This window comes from Xenopus tropicalis, chromosome 1 (genome assembly GCF_000004195.4).
Source record: "Xenopus tropicalis strain Nigerian chromosome 1, UCB_Xtro_10.0, whole genome shotgun sequence".
Taxonomy (NCBI): Eukaryota; Metazoa; Chordata; class Amphibia; order Anura; family Pipidae; genus Xenopus; species Xenopus tropicalis.
Window position 1 is genome coordinate 134,156,993 of NC_030677.2, and position 26,364 is coordinate 134,183,356.

The following is a 26,364-nucleotide window of genomic DNA, read 5'->3' on the forward strand; positions in this document are numbered from 1 at the left end:
AAAGAGAAAAATTTTGTAAAAATGTTAAATAAAAGGGCTAAATAAAATGTGCTTCCACTCTACGGCCATAAAGAATTGCTGTTTTGCAGATTGTCTTAAACGCACTCCGATCTCAGTCAGTCTGTCCAGAATAATTTAATCTACTGATGCCCTGTCACTTTTTTCTTTAGATACCTTGCAAAAGTTGTGGGCCATGTGGATGGCCAAATCAGAGTTTAACCAATAAAACGGTTAACAAGTTGACCAGGGGATGGATATTTTTAGCCAACTTGAATCTTCTTATTTGGCAAACAAGTTGCATAGCATTGAAATGAATTGAAAAGAAGTGTGGGCAAACTCTGGGCACTCAGAGGGTTTAATAGTGTTATGTATTGGTGTGGCATAAAAAGATACAAACTTTTTTCACCTTTTTGGTATGCATTCCATGCTACGGTGGTAGTAAGGGTGTAACAGTAACTTTGGAATGCTTTCACACAGATTTGCTGTGGCTTTTGCTTGACTGATTTCCTAAAACAGGGGTCTCCAACCTTTTTTACCCATTAGCCACACTCAAATGTAAAAAGACTTGGGGAGCATCACAAGCATAAAACATGTTCCCAGTGGTGCAAAATAAGGACTGTTATTGGCTATTTGGTAGCCCCTATGTGGACTGGAAGCCTACAGGAGGCTCTGTTTGGAAGTACATCTGGTTTTTATGCAACCAAAACTTGCCACCAAGCCAAGAATTCAAAAATAAGCACCTGGTTTAAGGCCACTGAGAGCAACATCCAAGGGGTTGGAGAGCAACATGTTGCTTACGAGCCACTGGTTGGGGATCACTACCCTAACATATGGTTACATTAACACTATTTATGTATTATACCCAGCATTTGAGCTTTTGGCCATTCCCAGATACCTCCTCCCTTCAAACTCTGTCCCCTTGGGTAGAAATTAACACCACTGGGAGAAGCGATACATAAAGTGCTTTTTGTTGGAAAGATGGAAGTGCCAAACAAAAAAGAAAGATAACTATGTGTTCTTCCTGGAAAAACATATAGAGAAAATGCCAGAAAATACACACGCTTTTTGACCCATGTGCTCAGTTAAGTTGGATGCCATTTATGTCATTTACTGCTCCAGCAGCCCATAGGGGCTTATATACTAATAGAGGAGCTAAGTTGCAGCAGTGTTGTAACTTCTAGCAACCAATAAGATCTGTTCTCTTCAGAATCTTCCATTGTCTTCTCAAACTGTTGGATAACTGTCCTTTTAACATTGTTCTCATTGTTTGCATACTGCATTCTGCATAGATTATCTTCAGCAATTATATCTTAAAATAGAAGCCTGATCTTATTTTACAGTGAAAGCATAATTGCATTGTAATCTTTATCTCTGAATGTGTTATCCTTTGTGCACAAACTGGATTGGCTGTAGTTACAAGTGACAAATAATACACATAACTGAATAGGCACATTTCAGTCCCAGCAAGCACATCTGTGATGCTTATCTATACAGATTTAGGCCATTAGAGTTAATGCACAGCATACAGAGGAGCAAAGCTTAGAATAGACTAGTTAGAAATCTAAAGAAGAATTACCTTTGCCTTTTATATAGAACACACCATTTTACAGACCAAAATATAAAAGCTCTCCAATTCTGTAGAAAATGTGAAGACTACAAAAAATGCAAGAAATTAGCCATTAGAACAGATACATCACTGGTTAGTTTGTTCAGCAAGTAGAATTAGAACTTTTGTTCAGCCCTGAAGAACAGCTGGTTTAAGGGACAAAATGAGAGTGATCCCTGAAAATGATGGCAGCAGAAATAAAATCACAAAGTTGATTTTTTTGTAATTCGGATCTCCTACCTGAAGTCTGCTAAAAACATTATTTAAACAGTAATTAAACCCAATAGGATTGTTTTGCCTCCAATAAGGATTAATTATATCTTAGTTAGGATCAAGTACAGGTACTGTTTTATTGTTACAGAGTAAAAGGAAATCATTTTTGAAAATGTGAATTATTTGATTAAAATGGAGTCTATGGGAGATGGCCTTTCCGTAATTTGGAACTTTCTGGATAATGGGTTTCCGGATAAGGGGTCTACTATCTGTACTTAAAAAAGGAGAAAGAAAGGTGAAAACTAAGTAAACTTTATTAGAAAGGTCTATGTCAATACGACCATAAGCACTTATAGGACTGCTGCTCTGAGTCCTCAGTGAAAAGAAACACCACATTTTTATTTTTTATTCTGTATACATGATCTTCAGTGTCAGACTTCCTGCTTTAAGAAAAATCCTTAAGGGCACGGCACAAGTCTGCTCAGTTTGCTCCACTCTCCCCCTCCCTTCTCCTTCTCCCCTTCTCCTTCCTATCTTTGCTGTGTAATCTGAGCATAGAGCCGTTCTAGAAGCAGTTTGCAGGCACAGAAGTAAGATCAGACCAAGCTAAAATGGCAGCTGCTATCTTAAACAAACAGAGGGAGCTTCTATGGCTGTTTAGTTAGGTATCGTTAAGCTTTTTGCAAAATAAATATAGCGTTCTAGCTTGCACTATTGTGGCTAATCTATTGGCAGTAAAATGGCAAATGCCTTTCCTTCTCCTTTAAAGCTATAAATGCCATGCTATCATGTGCTGATAGGAAGATTGAACATTGCCAATGAGTCAGGATATATGAAATCAATGGCACTGGAATTCTGCCCAGTAGTTTGTCACTGAATACAGTAGTGTAACTAGATGTAACTTTGCCCCACAGCAAATTTGGTTTAGGGCCCAAAATATTAGTAAATGTACCTATCCTACCATGATATATTAAAACTGTCCTTTAAATAGGGCCTTACTGGGCCCCCTACCCTCCTGGGTTCCCTTGTAAGTGCAGGGTCTGCTCCTTCTGTAGTTACTTCCCCGACTGAATATATACTATTTCAAGGAACATCCACTTGGTTAGGGACTCAGGAGATAATGTATAATCTGTGTAAAGCATAGCAGAATATGTCAGCACTGTATAAATAAAAGATGATCATAATAATGATTTCTAGCAATAATAATATAGTTTCTGTTTGAATGATGTGTATCAATGGAGTATGTTCTGATAATAGAATGCTGATACGTTTCTCAACCTTGAACCACTTTACCAACCCTTTGCTTTCTTTTTACAGCACTGGCTCGATCCCAGCAAGCCTGTTGCCAAACAGATGAAATGTAAGTATCCAGAGCCTAGTGTTATTAGCAAAACCAGTGTGCAGTCTTTTCATTTTCTAGTAATACCCATTTGTGTTTTTTTTTTATTTTTTTCCCACTTTGCAAGACCCGTGAGTGCAGTTTTATATGATTCTATATAGTTTTTTGATACTGGCACCCAGACAAATAGCTTATACAAACAGAGCGAAAACTATACACTGATGTGTGTATATATGTACAATGCAATTATAATAACTTTATAATAATAACTTTATAATAAAGTTTTTGAACTACAAGACCCTTGGTGCTGGCTGTGATTTATTTTGAATACTCCTTGCACAATGGTGGCTAGATAGATTATTGAAGCCTTAAGGTGCCCATACACTATAAGATCCGCTCGCTTGGCGATGTCGCCAAGCGAGCGGATCTTCACCCGATATCCCCACCTACGGGTGGGCGATATCGGGTAGGAAGGGACTTGAAAAAAAAAATAATCTGATAGTTTGGCCCTGGGGCCAAACGATCGGATTACATTTGAGCTTATGGGGCAGTCAGTTCGGGGACCGCATCAACGAGCCGATGCGGTCCCCGATCCGACCGGATTTCATAACCTGGCTGATCGAGATCTGGCCAATTTCAGGCCAGATATCGGTCGGCCAGGCAGCTCTGTTCTGCCCATACACGGGCCGATTAGCTGCCGAATCGGTCCAAGGGACCGATATCGGCAGCTATAGTCGGCCCGTGTATGGGCACCTTTAGGCACACTCTCATCAAAACTACACCTGGGTTAAACTTATTTATTGGATCAACATTTTGGTCCTCACCTGGTGTAAAAGTTCCAGATGAGGACAGAAGCTTCAGTTCAATAAATACATTTATTTTGGCTAAAATTCCTGCATCAGTATTTTTTTTGAATTATTGATACTGATTGATTGATATATATATATTACATATATTACACATACATATACATATGCAGTGTAATGGGGTAAAAGAGTCCAAAGGCAAAACCAAAAATAAAGGCACAAAATGAGCAGTAGTAAACAAAACACTCACCGAGTAGAAGTGGTGGTCCAGGTGCACCAACCCCAGACCCTCAGCAAAGGGTGCATAAAGCAAAAAGCAACAACCACCATGGGCATATAGGCACCAAGGAAATTATACAGGGGGTCACAAAAAAATTTTTAAAGTAAAAAAGACTTTATTCAAAGTTACATTAAAACATTTCCAAAGGCCCTATGCGTTTCATGCCCAAGGGGCACTTAGTCATGGGCAAAATGTGACCCATGGGAAGTAAATACAGTTATATGAAAAAGTTTGGGAACCCCTCTTAATTCTTTGTAGTTTTGTTTATCATTGGCTGAGCTTTCAATGTAGTAACTTTCTTTTAATATATAATATGCCTTAAAGGGATACTGACACCTAAAATTAAACTATTTTTAAATATATCATAACATTGTCTTTGCATGAGCTTTACAATGCTGTCATAAAAGTATTTCCTGATGCGTTTACATTACAAATCTGATCCCCCATGTTCCTCTATGAGGGGGCTGCCATATTTGTGCAGCAGTATGCTGTTAGCATTAGAAGCTATAACTGACACTGAGAAGGGACAGTCAGGTTGCTAAAAAAGACAGATTTAGGAACTTCAAGTAACAATAACTTACAAATGCAGCCCTATGCATGAAAAATGATCAACGTGACCTATAGGTAACTTTTAATGTTCATTAATATTTTGAAAAGTATTTTTTTCATGTCAGTATCACTTCATACAAGAAGCTCAAAAAATATGGAAGAACATTGTCTTGATAATTTATAGTTATGTTTGATGTGTCTGGGTTTTTTTTTGGGAGCTACCACTTATGTTAAGTTATGGTGTTTTTCTTTTCTCTTTTAAGATATAATAAGCAGTGTAATTACTATGATTTACATGTATTGTTAAAATTAATAAAATCAATTTGAAAAAAAAAAATATATATATATATAACATGCCTTATGGAAACAGTAGTATTTCAGTAGTGACATGAAGTTTATGCAAAAAATATGCAATATGCATCATAATTCAGACAATCAAAATTAGACAGGCTAGACACCTCACCTCCTATAGCCTTTGATGAGTGTCTGGTTGTCTGTAAATGTGAATTAATATACAGGCAGATATGTATACATTGTTTATTTAAATTTCAGTATAAGCATAAATAAAACACAAGGTTTACCCCAGAGTAACAGACAGATATTAACTTAATAATAGCACGAGATATCAAATTCTGCGTTCATACCTGCTGGCATCCTGGTGTTTAACATAAGGATCCAGAATACCTCACACTAAACAAGCTGATTATTTTACAGAACAGATAATAATAACAAAAACAAGATAAATAATGAATAGGTTTTTTTTTGTCCATTAAGCTGTTTAGTTTTGCAATGATAAAAAAAGTGATTATGTTTTTTGAAAGAAAAAATAAAAATCAGACTTCCTCATGTGTATGAGAAAATATAGACTGATGAGATGCAGGTATTTGAAAATGGGGGAAAATGCACTAAAAAACAAACAAATAATGGCATTGATATATAAACCACTAAGGGGTATGTTTATCATGCTGTGAAGAATAGCCCAGGGCAACTAATCAACAATTAGATTTCAACAGTTAGAAAACCAAAGCAAAGCATCTGATTATCTGCTATGAGCAACATCACCAGTACTGTTTTACTCCACGTTTTACACAGCATGATAAATATACCCCTAAGGGCCGTGACAGATGAGGAGATTAGTCGCCGGCGACAAATCTCCCTTGTCGCGGGCAACTAATCTCTCACAAATGCCATCCCACTGGTGAGAATGTAAATCGCCGGTGGGATTGCATACACGGCGCCGAAATCACTGAAGTTGTCCAAGCTCTTCCAAGATAAGGCTAACAATGCAATATAGTGAAAAAAAAACAAAAAAATCTCTATTTATCTTTCTCAGTTAAGGGCTCTGGCACACGGGGGAGATTAGTCGCCCGCGATTAACTCCCTGTTCGCGGGCGACTAATCTCCCCGAGTTGCCTACCCCTGCCATCCCACCGGCGAACATGTAAGTCGCCGGCGGGATGGCAGACGCGGCGGGGCGATTTCCGGAAATCGCCGAAAAAGACTTGCAAGTCTTTTTCGGCGATTTGCGCGAAATTGCGCCGCCGCGTCTGCCATCCCGCCGGCGACTTACATGTTCGCCGGTGGGATGGCAGGGGTAGGCAACTCGGGGAGATTAGTCGCCCGCGAACAGGGAGTTAATCGCGGGCGACTAATCTCCCCCGTGTGCCAGAGCCCTAAGGTGCCTGCAGAAGGTATGATATGGCTGAGGGTTGAAAGCCAGTGTGTGACCTTTAGCAATAACACTTTCTTAGCAGAAAAGGTAGTGTGAAAACCACTTTCATGTGGCAAAATTTACGATTCACCTTTAACAGTGAGAAATAAATCTAGAGATCTTTGAAGGTTTGGTTTATTATCTGAAGTAGCATGTAATTTTAGCTACTAGGGTGATGGAAGCTTTCAGGTCACTGCACAGAGTCTTGAAGTCAAAGTACTGGCCATTACATCAAAATGAAATGTGTCTCTTAAAAGGCCAAAACACTAAATCAAAATTTACGAGAGAGGATGAATCTGGATCCTGAGCATCTCTAATCCTCTGTGGAACAATATGGTGTATTGCTGGCCTAGTGCTGGCTTGTGTCATATGGAAACAAGTCCTTGTGTAGAAGTGCCAGTCAGAGCATTTCAATAATAATCGTAACTAGAGAACTCTATCCAAGAAGAGAACTAAAGAAAATTTAGCAAATAGCTATAGGAAGTGTTTTTCAAGGGTATAAGTCTGCTGTACATCTGGACAACAGCTGTATGGCATGGAGAAATATTTAAATATTTTATTGCCCTTTAATTCCCAAGCTAAAGTAAATAATTTAATAATCCCAACTCCTTCTGGTTCTGAGCTTCCTCTGTTATATAAAAACAGTTTCAGTAAAAAACTTCTTAAATGGGTTACACACAGGATGGTGCTGAAGAAAACATCACGGTAAAGGATGGCTTAAAAGGCATTTCCTGGAATCCTGGAAGGTATAGCACAAGGTCTGTTGTGCAATGCCCCATCTGAGGTGGGAATCCCTTAGAGGTGTAGGTCATTCAACTGATAATAACAATGACAATGCAGACAGAATTGCTGTATATTCTATTATGAATCCATTTTAGGCTGTAACTGTAATTGTAAGCAGGAAGCATGCATGTATATAGCAAAGTCTACCCCCATTAGCATACCTCCCAACATTTTGAAAATGGAAAGAGGGGATAAAAAGAAATTATTTTTTTTTACCACGCCCGTTTTTGCAACCACTTGACTAAATCTGGCAGCTTATTTATAGTTTAAACACATTTCTGGGGGTTTTGGGGTCTTGTTTTATCTTTTATTACAGTTTTGTTAAAAAAAAAATCTGAAATTGCCCTTTAAGCTGCAAGTCTCAGTTCCCCCAAGAGACCTGTTTAGCTTGTTAGTTACAATTGTATCGAAGTGCCGATGGGGTTTTTTACCTTTCTGGGCCCTCTGCCAAAAGCCCACTCATTAAATTGCAGGTGATGCTCGTTAAAGAATAAGTTCACCTTTTTTTTTTCTATTAATAAAATAACTCTAAACAGCTTCCCAGATTGCCTGCCTTTGTCCCTCTGTTCTTTCTTACCTGGTTGCTGAGTTACATTCTGCTCTATTCCACTCCTTCCTTGTTCAGAGTGAAGCTCCGCCCCCACTTCCTGTTCAGGTCTCTCACTGCACCGACAACTTGTCGGCAGGGGAGAGTCCCTTCTGCGCATGCCTGGAGGCAGCAGGAGCCAGCCTGTGCATGAGCAGGCTTTTTTTTTTCCAGGAGGGTGGGGGCTTCTGCTCTCTCTGAAGACTTTCAAACATGGCACATGTGACTGCAAAGCACCAGGGGGAAGTGCTGGAACCAGTGGATTAAGGTAGTCTTATTTTAAAAATTAAGGTAGTGTAAAGTGTAGAGAATAGTAGTCTAAGGCTAAATATATGATTTGTTTTTTTAACATTTACATCTCCTTTAAGATGCCAATAAGTCAAAAAGGGATTCTGGGAACAAATTCCTTTAGGCTCCCTGCACAACACTGATGAGCCCCAAGAAGGGCGAAACCGGTCTGTAGTTGGGAATCTGATCAGCTATTATCCTGGCTTTTGCATTGAAACCCAGTGGGTACGCATTAGCCTATAGGATAAACCCATGTAAATGGGACAAGCCCATGTAAATGGGATTTTTCTAAGAGCCTAAAGGAATTTGTTCCCAGAATCCCTTGACTTATTTGGCTCTCTGCCAAAATATACTTTTTTATTAATTTTGAGGCTGATGTCAGACGAGCCCTACGCTGATGTCAGACGAGGCCCTACGCCTCCTACTTGTGCCTGCACCCGAATGAATAGAATACGCTCGGGTGCAGGCACATGTAGCGGAAAAATGCATAATAACGCAAGAGTTTTTCTGCTTGCTGAAAATATCCGTCCTACGCCTCGTCTGGCATTAGCCTTAGAAACAATGTTTCTAAGTGCAGGTGAAGCTTGTTAACTTTCTAGGCTCTCTGCCAAAAGCTACTTTTTAATTAAATTTGCATCTTTTTTAGCATTTAGTGCAGGAGATCAAATGGGAAATGAGGGACTTTTCAGTAGGAATCTGGGACTGCGGGTTGAGCTGTCAAAAGAGGGACTGTCCCACGAAAATTGGGACAGTTGGAAGGTATGCATTAGGCCATATTTCAGGAGGTGGAGGTGCAGGATATTTAGTAAGTGAGAACTTCTGGTTAACTTTGCAATAAAGGAGAAAGAAAGGCTAATAAATAGTTAATCTTAAGCTGCAGGCATACCCTCAGTTCTCTCAATAGCGCCCTTAAATCTCCCCATATTTCTCCCATTCAGATGATCAGAAGCCTCATAGGAAAAAAAACCGCTGGGCTCTGTAAAGAAAGTTCCCATAATCCTGCACCAAGACCAGTGTACATGCTCAGTTTGTAAGACTATGAGAAAGCTTCCTGCTGATTGGCTCAGATCCACATTCCTAAGAGGGGGGGAGTGAGTTCTTAGCATTCTTGAGGGAGGGGGGAGCAGGAGAGAGGAGAGAGCTGCGTGTCTCTGGCACAGGAAAACAAAGAGACAACAAATCCTGTTTCTTTTGACAGAGAACTCAGTGCAGCGTTTCTGTTAGTGCTTATGACTGTATTTACATAGACCTTTCTGATAAAGCTTACTTAGTTTTTACCTTTCCTTCACCTTTAAAGGATATTTGAGTTTTTACGCTTTGTGTAATAATTGTGAATGTGACAATTTATCTATAGCGCCAATGTGTTTTTTGTTATTTTTTAAGTAATTTCCCCTTGTCCAGGCCAGTGAAATACTATTATAAAGATACAGCAGTCACTAGGTAACTTATTTCAAACCCAATTACTTTATAAACCCTCTTGGACATGACAGATTTGGTGTCTCTTTAATAAAATTACAGCAGAGAGCTATTTATTTCACTGGAATTAAAGAATTCAGACAAATTTACTTTTTTTAGGCTTCAGTGTGCCACTTTCATTAATCATTAATTAAGGGGAAATGTAACAGTGCCAAATACAGAAAAATAAATGAATATCAGACATTATTTGCTATTTTCTACTTCTTTTTGTACCATATTATTTGCTAACTGAATCATTTGAAATGTAACAGTAGCAGCAGAAACTAAATTTAAATAACTACACACACAGTCACCAGCTGGCTTAAATATCTGAGGCAAACATCAAAATGTCTGTAATTATCTTCCAAACAAACACCGCATATCCTATAACTGTGATTATAAGAGTGAATTGCTGCTTTCAGAGTCATTTATTTTTGTCTTTGGCCGATGGCGTGATTACTGATGTAACACTTTGCTTATGTTAGCTACGGTGGAGTATTCGTGTATAACGAAAAGTATCACATTATGAATTAAAACAGAAAAGTAATCCTGAACAGTATTAAATGTAGGTTAGAGACATCATCGTCCTTCAAAGAGAATTTATGACATAGTATTAACCCTTTTGCTGCCAACAGTCCACGTATTGCCTAGCAACACCTTTTTCTATACTCTGGAATTGAATACATAAACGCAGAATCTATGTTGCTGTCGCCAGAGGTTTCTGGGAGAGGGGGATGACTTGGCCTGTGGGGAGGGTTCTGGTAAGTGTAGGGTTACCCACCATCACCTATCTGCAACACGTTTCAGGTCGGCTATCTACCTATCAGGGAGCATGCTCAGCAGGGGGCAAAGCTGCTGCTCCTTGGGCTGTACAGAACCTGTGCTTATTTACTTTAAGGATGGGGTGTGGAGATCTACTCAGGCCATCCCTACGTTATTTTGTTGAGATTATGTTGTACCTGACAATGGAAGTAAGTTGTCATTTCATGTGAGGAGTGCTGTTTATTTGTATTTTTGGTTGATTTTGCTCCACATCTGGTGCTCTGTTTTGCCTCATCCTGCAAGTTGGGTACTTTCTGGCCACTGTTATAATTTGTATAGGCTGATTTCTGTCTTTTACCCGGGGGCATTAAACCTTTAACTGCATGAAGTTGAAATAGGCTAATCTAATAAATGTACCCTTATTTAGTAGTTCAGGTATGGGATCTGTTATCAAGAATGTTCATGACATAAGGTTTTCCAGCTAAGGGATCTTTCCATAATTTGGATCACCATACTTAAGGTGGCCATACGCGGGCTGATTCTAGCTGCCGATATCGGCCCCTTAGACCGATTCGGCAGCTAATCGCCCCATGTAGGGGCACCAATGATGAGCCTGAAATCGGCCAGATATCGATCGGGCAGGTTAAAAAATTTAGTCGGATCGGAGACCGCATCGGCTCGTTGATGCGGTCCCCGATCTGACTTCTCCTATACCCGTCGTTTTAATTTGATCGTTTGGCCCCAGGACCAAACGACCGAGTTAGTCTGGATTCGCCCAATATCGCCCACCCATAGGTAGGGGATATCGGGAGAAGATCCGCTCGCTTGGCAACATTGCCAAGCGAGCAGATCTGAAGGTGTATGGCCACCTTTAAAAGGAACCTGTCACCAGACATAAAAAGCTGTATAATATAAGTCATTTTCATGTTGGGTTTCAACATGAAACCCAAATTACTTTTTTTTATGACACATTTATACCCATTATAAAGGCATTTAAAAATCCTAGCTGTCAATCATATATTGCCTGCCCTGCTTACATGCCTCAGGCATAGAGGTGGGGCAGACAATAACATTAGCTTCCCATTCAGCACTACCTAGATGTCACTGCACTTATTACTTTTTTCCTCCCTCCTCATCATTTAATTATATAGCCTGTTCATGCATTTGGGCTTCTAGTCCTCCATTCTATTATATAAACAAGATTTTGGCATGATATAAAGCTTGCCTTACTAACAGTGTTCACAAAATGGCACCTACCTTCTTGCTGTGATTGTCCAGTTTCAAGACTGAAGGAAACAATATTTATATTATTTATATAGTGTAAGTGAAGTTTATTTTGCAACTAAAATTAAAATAATTTGGAGTTATTTTTTAAGGTGACAGGTCCGTTTTAAATCTACTAAAATCATTTAAACATTAAAAAAATCCAATTAGATTGTTTTGTCTCTAATAAGGATTAATTATATCAGTGGCTGATGTGACCTAACATGTATGTGTGCCCTTGGTTTGTATGTTTGCAACGTGGATCGTATGATCACAGGAGGCGGGCCTTTTACTTAAAATGGCAGTTTTTCATTTTGGGTTACACAATGGCACATACTATTAAACAAGTAAATAGTATATTTAGATGAAGCTTTACATATAAGCTGCTTTATATGATATATTTTTATACAGACCTACATTGCTTTTGTGTAGCCACTAGAGTTCCAGAGTCACTTCTCAGGAATGTCCACATAAACATGTTACCTTTAGGGAAAAGTCCCTGGCTGACATGAGCTGATGTCACAACACTTCCAAAGTGTAACCTTGCCACTGATTTAGAAGGTTGTAGCCTAGGAGTGCTAGGAGTGGGAGAAACCCCCCTAGCAGTTCTGGACTACACTCTGAATATAATTTATGCTGCAGTTTAAAGTAGGCTGGAAGCATGGTGTTCAGCCCCTGGCAGCGTATTGTTTGCTTTCTCCTGTAACAGCGTGCAACAGAAATGTTGACGTCAAATATAAAGGTTTCTAGTTTTCCCACAGGGAATGGATTATGCATTAAGGCAGCCCTTCACTTTAAGAACCATTTTCTTTTTCTTCTACATTTTTAATTGTGCATGAAGCAGGTAAGTGCTTTGTGAATGTGACCTATGCATAGTGACAGCCCTGTTATTTCTTTCTCTGTAATTTGTGTAAATAGCAATTGAAACCTTGGTCTGTACATAACATAAGGTCATTATCATAGCTGCTTCTGCCATTGCACCCTGACCCCCAAGCTATGAGGATATGTTCATGGGCATCTTTGCCATGCTTTTATTTAGTTACACCACTTCCAGGTACTGGGGTCCTAACCATTCCACTAACTAATGAAAACCTCTCCTGCACTTTCATCAAGCAACTGTTCTTTGCTGCTGTTCTCATGCTTTTTTTTATATATTTTTTTTATTTTTTATAACGTTTCAGCTCATCCACCATACACCATGTGCTTTAGAGTGAAATTCTACCCACATGAACCATTGAAGATTAAAGAAGAGCTCACCAGGTATTTCCTATTTGTATGTATGTTACCTTAAAGACATTTGCTAATTCAACACTTTGGAAAATAATAATAACCCTGGTTCACATCCAGCCATTATTAAACCACTGTCGTAGCTTTTCTTTCCAGTTGTATCTTTGCAAATGCAGCAGTTTTTCTTATGTGGTTTATGATTACAGAATAATACTACAGGTATGAGACCCATTTTCCAGAATGCTCGGGACCTGGGGTTTTTCGGATAAAGGGTTTTTCCGTAATTCGGATCGCCTACCTAAGTCTGCTAAAAACATTATTTAAACAGTAATTAAAGCCAATAGGCTTGGTTTGTCTCCAATAAGGATTAATTATATCTTAGTTGGGATCAAGTACAAGGTACTATTTTATTATTACAGAGAAAAAGCAAATCATTTTTAAAAATGTGAATTATTTGATTAAAATAGAGTCTATGGGAGTTGGGCTTTCCATAATTCGGAATTTTCTGGATAATGGATTTCCAGATAAGGGGTTCGATACCTGTGTTTAAAATACAAAACTGGCATGAATTGCATGTAAAACATGCCCTTATAAAATAATCATTTTAAATTAGTGCTTAGTGATGTCACAAATCAGTGACTGAGGCCAGACTTCTATTGTTTAAAGGGGAAATATACCTCCTTTGACATGAGCTCATTTAGTTGGGCTTATGTAAAAAAAAGAGCATAAACTTTGAATTTACAAAAATAAATATACTTTTTTTCCACAAACAGACCTCATTCCACAAATTGCAAGGAAACCATTAAAGTCTGCCTGTGCTGTAAGGCCCATTTCCACAACCCCTTAGGCCTAAAAAATGATCCGGTACCTGCTTCACCTTGTTCCATTGTGAAGTGATGGATTCTGGAATCCTTGTGGTTTTTCGGAGTCTGTGCACCACCCACTATGAAATGCACAGGGAACTCAGGGTCCCAGAATCCAACCTTTCACAATGAAACAAGTTAAGGGCAGTCTAGCATGTTGTCAACCTAAGGGGGTTAGGAAATGTCGAAAATTATATTTTCCCTTTTAGTATAATATCTCTCCTCCATAGTTACAGACTGTTGCAAATATTGGGTGTTAAAAGAACAGTCTCCCTGTGCAGCGAAAAAACAAAACAGCATTAACATAGGACCTCACAGCAATAACAAATGTATGATGTGGTGCAAATTAGAAGTGGTGCCATTTATACCTGTAACTATCAGCTTTTCTTTAATGTTAAAACATTTTTTCAGTCTTCAGTTAATTTTCTTATTAACCCTACGTTTATTACAAGCCATGAGAACATATATTAAACTTGCCATTACCATCCTTTGAATATTTGTTTATTCCAAATATCCATCTACCTTAGAGAAATGTTTAGTTTGAGTAATCCTTAGGACTCCGGACCTTGCTAGATGTCTCCCCAACCCTTACTGTTGTACTCAACAAACTCAACAAACAAGACAAAAATCTAAATCTAACCTACATTCTCCTTGCCTTGATTTACCTTTACTACCAGTTTATTATTTCTTTATACTTTTTTTATTTAAAGTAAAGTGATTTTAGAATTCCCACATATGTAGTTAGCTTAGTATCCAAGGTGTTAGCTTTCTAATGAGCTATATATGCACAACTTATGCTTTTTATGCTCAAATTAAATGACATTAATAAAATGATAAACACATCTCATCAGAACAGATTTAGAACATTTATAAAAAATTGTTTATTGCATCATGTTAAAAACCAACCATCGTTGGGAGGGGCTCCTAGTCGCATAGTGCAGGGCCCCTCGAGCAATAAAAATATTCATATTAGTGTAGGCTGGATAGAGTGAATAACTTGCACCTTTCAGTTGCAAGTTTTAGACAATTATACACTGTAATTTACAAAAATACATGACATTTTAAAGAAGAGCCAGTACTTGAAAGAAAGTTTTGTAATATCCTGCTGTGTTACAATATTCCTGCTGGTAAAAGCAACTTCCCTACAGTGTTGTAGATCTTTAATTTTTTTATGCTGTTTTTACTGGCACAGTGGTGCTCAAGAGGAGCTACTGTCCTGGTAACCTCTGGATTCATTCAGTCTGCAGACAAATTATTCATATACACATAGGAAAGGAGGTAGAAAAAAATGAGGGTTGGTGTGTGTGATGGTATCAGTGCTGTTCCTGTGGAAGTCAAAAAGTGAAAAAGACAAAACATGGCAGAGACCTAAGCGTGAAACAAGTCTCATTTTAAAGCCCACTGTCCATGGTACTGAATTGTTAGTTTAAAAAAAGACACACATCCATCAAGTTCAATAAAATGTCTTTTCTCACAATGCCATATTTTAATTCCCTCTTTGTGAAGAGTTCATTACATGCAGTCTTGACCTCTTATATATAAAACCCCATACAGTGTGAAAAAATTCAATTGGCAATTTTTGACACCGGGGCAATAGACACTGGCCTCTGCTCTTTGAAGTGATCAAAAGAGGCGGATAGGGGGAGGCTCAGAGGCTCTGTGGCAGGCAACAAGGACAAAGTCAGGGTGCTTCTCCTGATTTTTAGTCCAGCGCTCCATGCAAAGAGCAGCTAGCCTGGGGGCACACTTTTGCTCCCCTTAGTGCTGTTGCACTTGTGTCTTCAGGGGTCAGGAAAGACACTTAAAGACTCTGTAGGGCTTATCTGTTATCTACTATGTAACCTGTACCTTTACTCTTTTTTTCAGTTTGAATGGCTGCCCCCATGGCTACACAGCAGCTTATTTATATAAACTATAGTAGCCTTTCTGAAGCAAACACACAACTTTTACCAATACAGGGCAATAGTACATTATATTTCAAATACTTTAAAGGAGAAGGAAAAGCATTTTGGCATTTTACTGCCAATAGATTCGCAACATTAGTGCCACCTGGTGCTACAGTTATGTTCCTTTTAATCTAAAAATGTAAAATGTATTTAAGTTTACTTTGGATGAACAGGAGTTATTGGACTAAGGAATGAAAATGTTGAAAAGTTGGTTTGCCCCTAGCAGAAGCAAGTTTTGAGTAATGTCACTCATTGATTTAGCCCTGGTTTACCTTAGTGACTTTCACTGTACACAGAGTATTGCTGGTCACATCCACTAAAAAAAATAGGAAAATGAATATAATTTGGTGCAAGGAGATCCTTCTCTCATTAAATAGTCTAACACTAGCTATTAAATCACGCTTCTGTTCCCTGCTTCTTTGTAATTCGTTCTCCGGTGATGTTTTAGCAACACTTTTTCTAGACATGTCATAAAATAATTACTAAAATGAGAACATGTAAACTGTAGTAACTTGGAAGAACGTATAAAATCAACAAGGAGCATTACAAACAACAGTATACAATACAACAATGTCTGATGATGTTCTGCCACTTAAAGGGGACCTGTCGCTCAGACATAAAAAGCTGTACTGTAAAAATCCTTTTCAACATGAAACCCAAATTCATTATGTTTTTATTAAAACATCCATGGCTATTAAAGGACATGTAACCCCCCCCAAAAAAATTGAATAGCCTCTTTGAAATATTTAAATATCTGCCACTCTGGGTGTTAAAAGGTTAATGGTAAGGCTGTAGCATCCCCTTAATCATTTAGGATTACTTTTCCTCCTCTAACCTACTCTGCCCCCTTCCTTAGGACTTTATTAGGCTGTTGGCTACTGAGCATGCTCATTTTTACTCAACTCATTTACTAAACACGCCCACCAGTCTAGCAGCCAATGAAGAGATGGTACTGATGGTTTCCATAGAAACTGTGCTCTAGCTGTGCACTCTGCTGGAGAAACAGGTTTATGTTTCGGAGGGAAAATAGCTGCCAGGTGTAAGATGCTATTTGTTTTGCAAAAAACATGAGGGTGATGGGGAACCAAGGGGATATATGCAGAACAAATAATGCAGTTTGGGTGGGGAATATGTGCCCAACTTTTATACATGGAAGGAAAATGCAGGGTTTACATGTCCTTTAAAAGAGCCCAATAGTCCTTCTCAAATGCAACACTTTAGGGCATTTGATTATGGCTTGTGGGCTCCTATTTGCCTCTCTACCTAACCAATATGGTTCTTTTGCTTCTCTGCTTTTCAAGTCCCACCCCCTTTAGAAGTCATGTTCCAACATGGTGCACCGATGAGATGTAAGGAGATCAAAACAAGCTGTCTGCAAGTTTGTATATATGGCTCTGAACTAACTAACTAAATAACAGAGCCATGGTTTCCACTATAATTACTATGGTAATTGTCACTTTGGTATCTGTCACTTAAACTAAACTGTCACCATGGTCTCTATGACAATGGTTGTTGTCTATGTTAAGTGTCACCATGATCTCCATGGGTGTGGACATACATGGTTTCCATGGCAACAATCATTATTATATCTATGGAAACTGCTTTTACTGCATTGGTTTCCATTGGCAACTGTCATAATGGTCTCCATGGAAACTATCATGATAAGGTCTCCATAGATATGGTTTTCATTGAAATGGTTTCCGCAGACTGAATGGTCATCATGATCCCTATTACTTTGGTTTCCCTGGAAACTATGAATTGCAGCATAAACAAGTCAGGTCTATATATTCTCTGGAATAACAGTTTATCATGTTGTCAGCTCTCTAAATTCACTAGCGCTCAAAAAAGTTGATCACAATTGCCCTAACTAGGAAACTTATTTAAGTTGCTTAGACAACCTAATAATCTCTTATTAGGATGTGATTACGGGAAGGTCATCTCCCATAGACTCCATTTTACAGGTACATTTACAACAGTACCTTGTACTTGATCCCAGCTAAGACAATGCAGTGTAGGTAGGGACTGCATCAATTTTGAATCCTAAATATTTGTTCAACATCATAATGCACATTTACTTAACGGAAAAGCCTATACAAATCTCAGCCCAGGAGTATCTTCAATGTGCCATTATAGCTACTGCAATCATAATATTTTTACTACACTCACACTACTTGTACTGCTCTGCCAAATTTTCACTGCACTCATGCTCTGGGTGGGCCCTTCTTCCCCTGCACCGTACTTGCCTCCACTGCGATTTTTTTTTCATTCCTGCTTTTGATAAATTACATTTGTGGAAATTAGTTTAGTTTTAGTTTTTAATATACCCCCCAATAGGAGTATTTTGCCTCCAATAAGGATTCATTATATCTCAAGTACAAGCTACTGTTTCATTATTACACACAAAAAGGAAATAATATTTAAAAATGTGAATGATTTGATTAAAATAGAGTCTATGGAGATGGTCTTCCAGTAATTTGGTGCTTTCTGGATAATGGGTTTCTGGATAAATGATCCCATACCTGTACTGGCACTCCATGTGCTCACAATGGTGTCATCACAGCGTTAAATCTCATAATGAGCAGATCAGTCTGCGTAGCTGATCAACATACAGACAGGACAAGTCTGTGCAGTTTTGAATTTAAATAACTCTAACAATAGAACTTTATATAAATGTACGCATGTGCTAACATGGTGTTATGAAATGTAAATATCTGAAACATAAACAAATGTCTCAGTATACAGGAAGTAGATACCTTATCTGGAAACCCATTATCAGAAAAGCTCAGAATTATGGGATGGCCAGCTTCCATAAACTTCATTATAAGCAGATAATTCTAATTTTTAAATATGATTGCTGATTGTCTATGTAAAAAGTACCTTGCATGTGATGGTATATAAGCTATATAGTAGACTTAAAGGGTCAATATTTTGTTGATAAATTGAGATAAACAAGTCAGTCCTTTTGTGTATTCAGAAAAAGTAATATTTGATGGTGGTTTGACAGTCTTCAATATTTTTATTTAATATGGGGACATAGGGATTCCATCATAATGACTCTAAATTACATTGCACATTATTAAGCCAGCAGCTTTACACAAATCTAACAGTTATATACAAGGCATATTCTTAAAGGACATGTATATAAGTTGGGCACATCTCCCCCACCCAAACCGCACCATTTGTACTGGATATATCCCATCTGTTCGCCTGCACCATCACATTTTCCTTTCCTCTCATCAATGGCATTTACATCTGCAAGCAGCACATGTGCGCTGTAAAGTTCATGCAATCAAGAATGCAGGCTTACAAAGGCAGAATTTACTTTGATAAAGAGTCCTGCTTGGATTGTGCCCTGTAACTGTTAAACTGATATCAGGACAGGAGGTTGGGGAAAAAAAACATGTTTCTCCAGCAGAGTGCACAGCTAGAGCATTGCCAACTCCTTATTGGCTGCTAGACTGGAGGGTGTGTTTGGTAACCTGAGTTAAGAAGAACTGAGCATGCTCAATAAGCCAAGAGCCAAAGTCAACTCCTAAGGGAGGGGGCCAAGGGGCTTAGAGGAGGAGAAGGAACCCTACGTTCAGGGGATGCTGAAGCCTTACTATTAACCTTTAAATAACCAGAGTGGCAGGTATTTAAATATTTCAAAGGGGCTATATGCTGATTACATATTTGTGGGGGGTTTACATTTCCTTTAAGGTAGCCATAGACAGCAGATCTGCTTGTTTGGCATGGTTTCCAAGCAAATGATATAGGCCCACATGCAAGGCAAAATCAGGCTGATCCAAATGTTAGCCCTAGAAAACGATCATCCCTATATAAGAAGACAGTGTTTGGTTACTTTGTTCTTCTCATGTGTCTACCTGAGCAGAACAGGGAAGATGACACTGTACATATCAAACCATCCTATGTGTCAGAAACCTGATCTCTTATGTCAAAATGCTTCTAGCAAGCCACCCTTGTGTCTAACTACAGCTGTACCTTATCACTCCAGCAACACAGAAAGTCTAATTGCATTCCCATGTGGCTTACAGTTCACAAAATAACATCCTTCCCTAAATTCTCCTGAGCCTTAAATCTTTCCTTCTTTTTTCTCTTTCACAACCTGTTTATCAGATAATTCTCCTTTCTGTTAGACTATTCCCTTCTGTGTCGGCGCTCAAAAGAAAACAGCATTTCAAATCTTGCATACAAATTGACAGGGATCTGTCACCCTAAAAAAATTCTACTGTCACATGGTGGGCTTTTTTACCTGCATTTTGTCATGGTTACAAAAAGGCAAAATATACATTGTCATAAGGGATACTGAAAATCACTTCTTCTACACTTAAAATAAATAAGAAGGCACAGGAAAACATTATGCAGTGCTCTACTTGCTAATTCTAAAGGTAAAGGTTTTATTGACTTCTATGGCATCTCAATAGGTGTTAGCTGGTGTGACTTCTTGCCCTTTATGGAACAGAAAGTTAATTGCCTAAATAGACTCAGATTTTTATATATATAAAATATATATAATATATATAGCAATAAGCAATAAATAGGGATACCACCTGGACAGTATTTTACTAGCCTGTGGCTATAAATATTAGTATGGCCAAACCAGCTTTCTTTCTACAGGCTGCAACATTGGGAAATCAAATGCATTTCAAGCTTTTTTTAAACAAACAATTGCTCATAAACTCTTATAATAGTTTTGTAATAAGAATGCTTTCTGCTTTCTAGAAGCATACATAGCAAAACACTCAGAAATCATCTCTATGTTAATACTGTTCTCTCTGTGCTTTATTGTCATATTGTCTTATTTGCACTGTTTACCTTTCTGTAGGGCATTTCACACAATATTTTTATCACTTGAAACAGACCATACATAATAGGTATTAATATGTTTTACATTTCTTGCTCGCAGGTAACAAGATAGACTTTCTTCCATGAAAGCTTTTGATGTCAGGAATGTTTTCCAGAGTCACGCTTTAAAGACACCTTTGCTAAAAATTAGCAAAATAAATAGGACTTGTGTTAAAAATACGTTCTGCCTTTACTTTTTAAACATTTGTTTCTGTTTTGTTGGGTTTTTTCACTAAACTTCTGCCCCCTCCCATTATAAACAGGTCTTTATGTACATGTATAGTCTATTTCACTGGGGGGGGGCAAACTGTTAGACACCCCCCAGTAAAATAGATTGCTAAGTCCCCCCCCCCCAGTAATTGTAATCACTTACCTGATATCCCAGGCCAGTGCTTCTGTTGGCAGAAAACTGCACTGGCCCTAGTTCTTCTTTCTTCATGCAGATGGACATGCACAGTAGAATGAAAAGTCAATCTTTAACAAAAAAGCCAGCTTTTTTGCGAACTGCGAATGAGATGGAAGATGTGGATTGTTCCGTGGGGCTCGATAAAAAGTACCCTGGGCCAATGCAGATTTCTGCTAACAGAAGCATTGGCCCAGAGTATTGGGTGATTACAATTATTGGGGGGAGATGCTTAACATTTGGCACCACCCTGTGATTGAGATTATCATTCTCCTTTAAACAAACAAACCCCTCCTTTCTTTTAGCATCAGCCTTTTATCAGATCCTCCATTGTTCTGCAGTAGACCTGCATCAGGCCCGGAACCCATAGAAAAGTGGTCGGGTTTCAGGCACCCCAGGTCCCAGGCATTTAAAATAAAAGATCTTTTATTTGTAATAGTGCAATAGTTTGTTTTGCCATACTAATTAAGCACTGACTCTTACAAAAATGTAGAAAATGTAAAAAAAAATACTCTTTGGGATATAGCTTCAGAACCTAAGCTAAGAAAATTATATATTTTTTTTAAATCTTATTATATTACATGATAGACTACTGATCATAGTGTGGTGTTGTCTGTTTAAAAAGGTCTACCCCATGCGCCTCAGCCTTAATCCCTTCCACCATGTCACATTTACATAAATGAAGTATCCACTGGACTAGCATGCTGATTATTTGGTTCCTTGGAACAATCTAGATAAAGTATGGACTGACATTTATTGCTAGTAAAAGTTTACATAAAGGACTGTGGAAACTATTCTTTTATTTATCTCCAATGTAGTGCAAAAAATATTTTATAAGAGTATTATATGTAAAGTTGTATTACAGTGTGTTATCCCCTGAAGACGCTTAAGTGAACAGCTTACACACAAATCAAAATGCTCATGTACTAAAAAGTTTGTTTTAGAAGTTGTCAGCAGTGTTGGGTGAATCTGTCCCGTTTCGCCTCACAGTGAAATTCGTGAATCTTGCGAAAGATTCGGGAAATGGCAAAAATGTTGCATGTCAAAAAAAATTGATGTCCCTGTCAAAAGAAAATGACACGTGCATCAAAAAAAACCCCCAAAAATAGGTAATTTTTTATGTTTTTTTGACATGGACGACAATATTTTGTCACATAGCAAATTGTTCAGCAGCAAATTATTTTTGCCCGCTTCACGAAATGCTGAAATTCTCTGCGAATTCATGCCTGGCAAAATATTTCACCCATCACTATTTGTCAGTATAATATAAAATCTGCTCCTATAAATAATTTATTGAAATGAATAATGTAGTGTATTTTGAAATGCGGCCATGCCTTTGTGTTCTGACAGATTTAGGGCTTTACTAATTGTTTGGTATATAACACAGCAATACCTCTTTTTAGGAGTAATAACTAGTACAAGTTATGAGTGTGCAATACTACAGTATATTTATAAGTCAAGCATAATATTTATTAAAAGAAATAGGTCAAAATAAAAGTATGCAAATCATACTTTTTCAAAGCAGGACTGTAGAATAAATCTAGGCAGGGTTTATGTAAAGTTCCTTCTAGATCCTTTACAGTGACCAAGTTCGTTGTACAATTACACATATGCGATGATGTCTCCTATCAGTTTAATGTTGCCCTACTGATATATTCATGGGGAAAAGGTGGGTCAACAGGCCCATTGAAGGAAAAGAGGAAGAAAAAAACTGTCAAAGAATAGTGCTGTACTGAGGAAAAAAAAGAGATCACTTAGCCGGTCCCCAATTACCATTATGACTTCTATATTTCAATCAACTAATACATGACATTTTATTTTAAAGTATACCATTCCATAGTGAAGCTCCTAGTCTATTCGCACTTATTAATCCATATATGATTCCAAAAACATTACCCATGGTGACCATGTATTTACATATAAATAAACTCTTCCAATCTTCAGTATATTTTAAATTGTGAGAAACATTGTCTTCAAATAGTACAGCACCAATAATGACTTTCTGTAGCATTTTCCCAGTAGCAGCTCTGCTGTTTATTTCTCTCCCATGTTTATGACATCACTTAGGGGCATGTTTATTATAGTGGTGATGTTGCCCATAGCAAGCAATCAGATACTTTTTTTGTTTTCTACCTTATAGGTGACTGTTCAAATCTAATTTCTGATTGGTTGCTATGGACAACATTACCGATGATGTTGGCTTACACACTATAATAAATATGCCCTTTAGTGTATATGGGGTTGGGGAGATTCCAGTTGGCAGGCAGACAGAACTGTTATAATACAAGGTACAGAAAACATGGCAATGCTTGGGCCCCATTAACTTTAAGGAGACTACAGGTTGTGTGTCCCATGGAGGGGAGGGAAGTTATTTTCTGGGTGCCCCACAATTTATTGAATGGCTGATAAATCTAAAGGAAGTTAGCAGTACACTCAAAAAAGATGTAAAATAAATGCATGTAAATGTTGTGTTTCTTGAAGCTATGCTTGCATAAATCTTGTTTATGTGTGGGTAAAAACATGTGCTAAAATTGCAAGACGGCTTAGTACTAAATAAAGGCAGAGAATAATGAAGATTTAGGTAAAAAAAAAGAAAGTATACAGTTTAACATGAGATGCTTTTGCCCTTAAGAAAAGCTCCTTTTAGATGTTTGAGCTGAAGGTCTAAATTGGCAGGAAGTGAAAAAGTACATTCGCTTTAGGTAGACCCAAAAAAATCAAAATGAAAAGGGCAGAACTAATAAATGTCAACAAAAGAAACATTTCACACCTTGGAAAATGGCAAAAAGAGGATCATTATACCAAAATGGTTTGAATTTATTCAAACTAAGTTCTGCTGAATCATCCCCCTTTTTTAATATGCAGTTGTGTTTTAAGAACTAAAGGACAACTGTGCATTATTAAAACAATTCAATCATTTACATCAGTGCTGTCCAACTGGCGGCCCGCGGGCCGCATGCGGCCCGCGACCCCCCTCTGTGTGGCCCCCCACCTGTCTGGCTGCTTTGATGGCTTACTCTTGTGTAAGCTTTAAATGGTATTAGTACTGTGATTAACTGCCCCCCCCTGCATGGTTCTCACCTCAGATTCAGGCTGTAATCCCCCTGTATTGTTTAAAAATGTAATCCCATGTGTTGTTCACACCTTTTAATCTCTGCATTGTTCACCCCCTGCAGTGTTCACACCTCAGGCTCAGGCTGTAATCACCCATATTGTTCCCCTGTTCACACCTCAGGAGCAGTAGAAACCCACAAATAATCCCTGCACACTACAAAAAGAACATATACTGAGGTGGTACTTCAATTAAAAAGTTTTTTAATATATAGTTATTGTGCAGACTGTAGGAGCATTGCCAGCATTGTGTCACTGTAGGCTGCCTGTGTGTGCCATACACACAGGCATCATAGGGCAAGCAGAGTATGGCACACACAGGCAGAGTATGGCACACACAGGCAGAGTATGGCACACACAGGCAGAGTATGGCACACACAGGCAGAGTATGGCACACACAGGCAGAGTATGGCACACACAGGCAGAGTATGGCACACACAGGCAGAGTATGGCACACACAGGCAGAGTATGGCACACACAGGCAGAGTATGGCACACACAGGCAGAGTATGGCACACACAGGCAGAGTATGGCACACACAGGCAGAGTATGGCACACACAGGCAGAGTATGGCACACACAGGCAGAGTATGGCACACACAGGCAGAGTATGGCACACACAGGCAGAGTATGGCACACACAGGCAGAGTATGGCACACACAGGCAGAGTATGGCACACACAGGCAGAGTATGGCACACACAGGCAGAGTATGGCACACACAGGCAGAGTATGGCACACACAGGCAGAGTATGGCACACACAGGCAGAGTATGGCACACACAGGCAGAGTATGGCACACACAGGCAGAGTATGGCACACACAGGCAGAGTATGGCACACAGGCAGAGTATGGCACACACAGGCAGAGTATGGCACACACAGGCCGAGTATGGCACACACAGGCCGAGTATGGCACACACAGGCCGAGTATGGCACACACAGGCCAAGTATGGCAAACACAGTGAAAGAATGGCACACGCAGGCAGGGTAGGGAAGGCAGAGTATGGCACACACAGGCAGAGTATGGCACACACAGGCAGAGTATGGCACACACAGGCAGAGTATGGCACACACAGGCAGAGTATGGCACACACAGGCAGAGTATGGCACACACAGGCAGAGTATGGCACACACAGGCAGAGTATGGCACACACAGGCAGAGTATGGCACACACAGGCAGAGTATGGCACACACAGGCAGAGTATGGCACACACAGGCAGAGTATGGCACACACAGGCAGAGTATGGCACACACAGGCCGAGTATGGCACACACAGGCCAAGTATGGCAAACACAGTGAAAGAATGGCACACGCAGGCAGGGTAGGGAAGGCAGAGTATGGCACACAAAGGCCAAGTATGGCACAAACCAGCCAAGAATGGCACACAGTGAAAGTATGGCAGGGTAGGGAAGGCAGAGTATGGCACACAAAGGCAGGGTAGGGAAGGCAGAGTATGGCAGGTTTTTGCTGTACTATAACCATTAATATGGGTATGGTCATGTGATAACATGGGTGTGGTTTCAAGTGGGTGCGGTTTCAAAAAGGGGAGTGGTCAAAACTGGCTTCCATTATCGGCCCTCCACCACGTAGGTCGGAAAAATTCCGGCCCTCGGTACAACAGAAGTTGGACAGCACTGATTTACATCATTAAACCTAAGGACTTATTATTGGATAGTGCCCCTGGGCAGTAACCTATTTCAACCAATCAAATGTTTGCTTTCATTGTTCCACCTGCAGCTGATGAGTTGATAAATGACTCACCATTTCTTTCATTTAAATATCCTTTTATTTGGGCCATCCTTACCCTAAGGGATTGTTAGGCCTATATGTTTCTCATTCAGCCAGGAGTGGCAAAGACATCAGACAGTATCACCCTATGTTTGCCCATGTTTACTAGCAATTTTAGTCTTGCTAAACTGTCACCTTCTTTGGTTGGCTGGCTGCAAGGCTTTATTTTCACTCTTGTGTAAAAAACCCTAATACACTCTGCGTCAATTGCCACTAAGTGGACATAGAGAAAGTTTGGCATCGTTTTGCACAACATGCAACAAAGTACACATGCAGCTTGCTTTCATTTTGATGAATCGGATGCGATTGTGGTTGACGGAGCGCAATTGCCTCAAGAGCATTTTGTGATCATAATGACAGCAGAATTTGGGGGGAAAATGCTGCATTGTGGGGTAAAAACATGACAATTGCATTCAGAATTTCAGTTTGCTTGCAGACGTACCCTGTGCAAGTCTCTAAACATATTCAGCCATTTCAGCTGTCAAAAACATTATTAAGAAGTGAAAAAATGCCTCAGTGCCAAATCTGGGAGGCCAAGTAGTG

General features: G+C 39.1%; 1 protein-coding gene across 1 annotated transcript in view; it reads left to right on the forward strand.

Annotated features, from left to right (window-relative positions):
- frmd3 (FERM domain containing 3) overlaps window positions 1-26,364 on the forward strand; it is a 113,611-nt gene that overhangs the window by 51,798 nt on the left and 35,449 nt on the right. Inside the window, 2 exon segments of the mRNA NM_001079042.1 lie at window positions 3,137-3,179; window positions 12,823-12,901. Of these exon segments, the coding sequence (NP_001072510.1) occupies window positions 3,137-3,179; window positions 12,823-12,901 (122 nt within the window).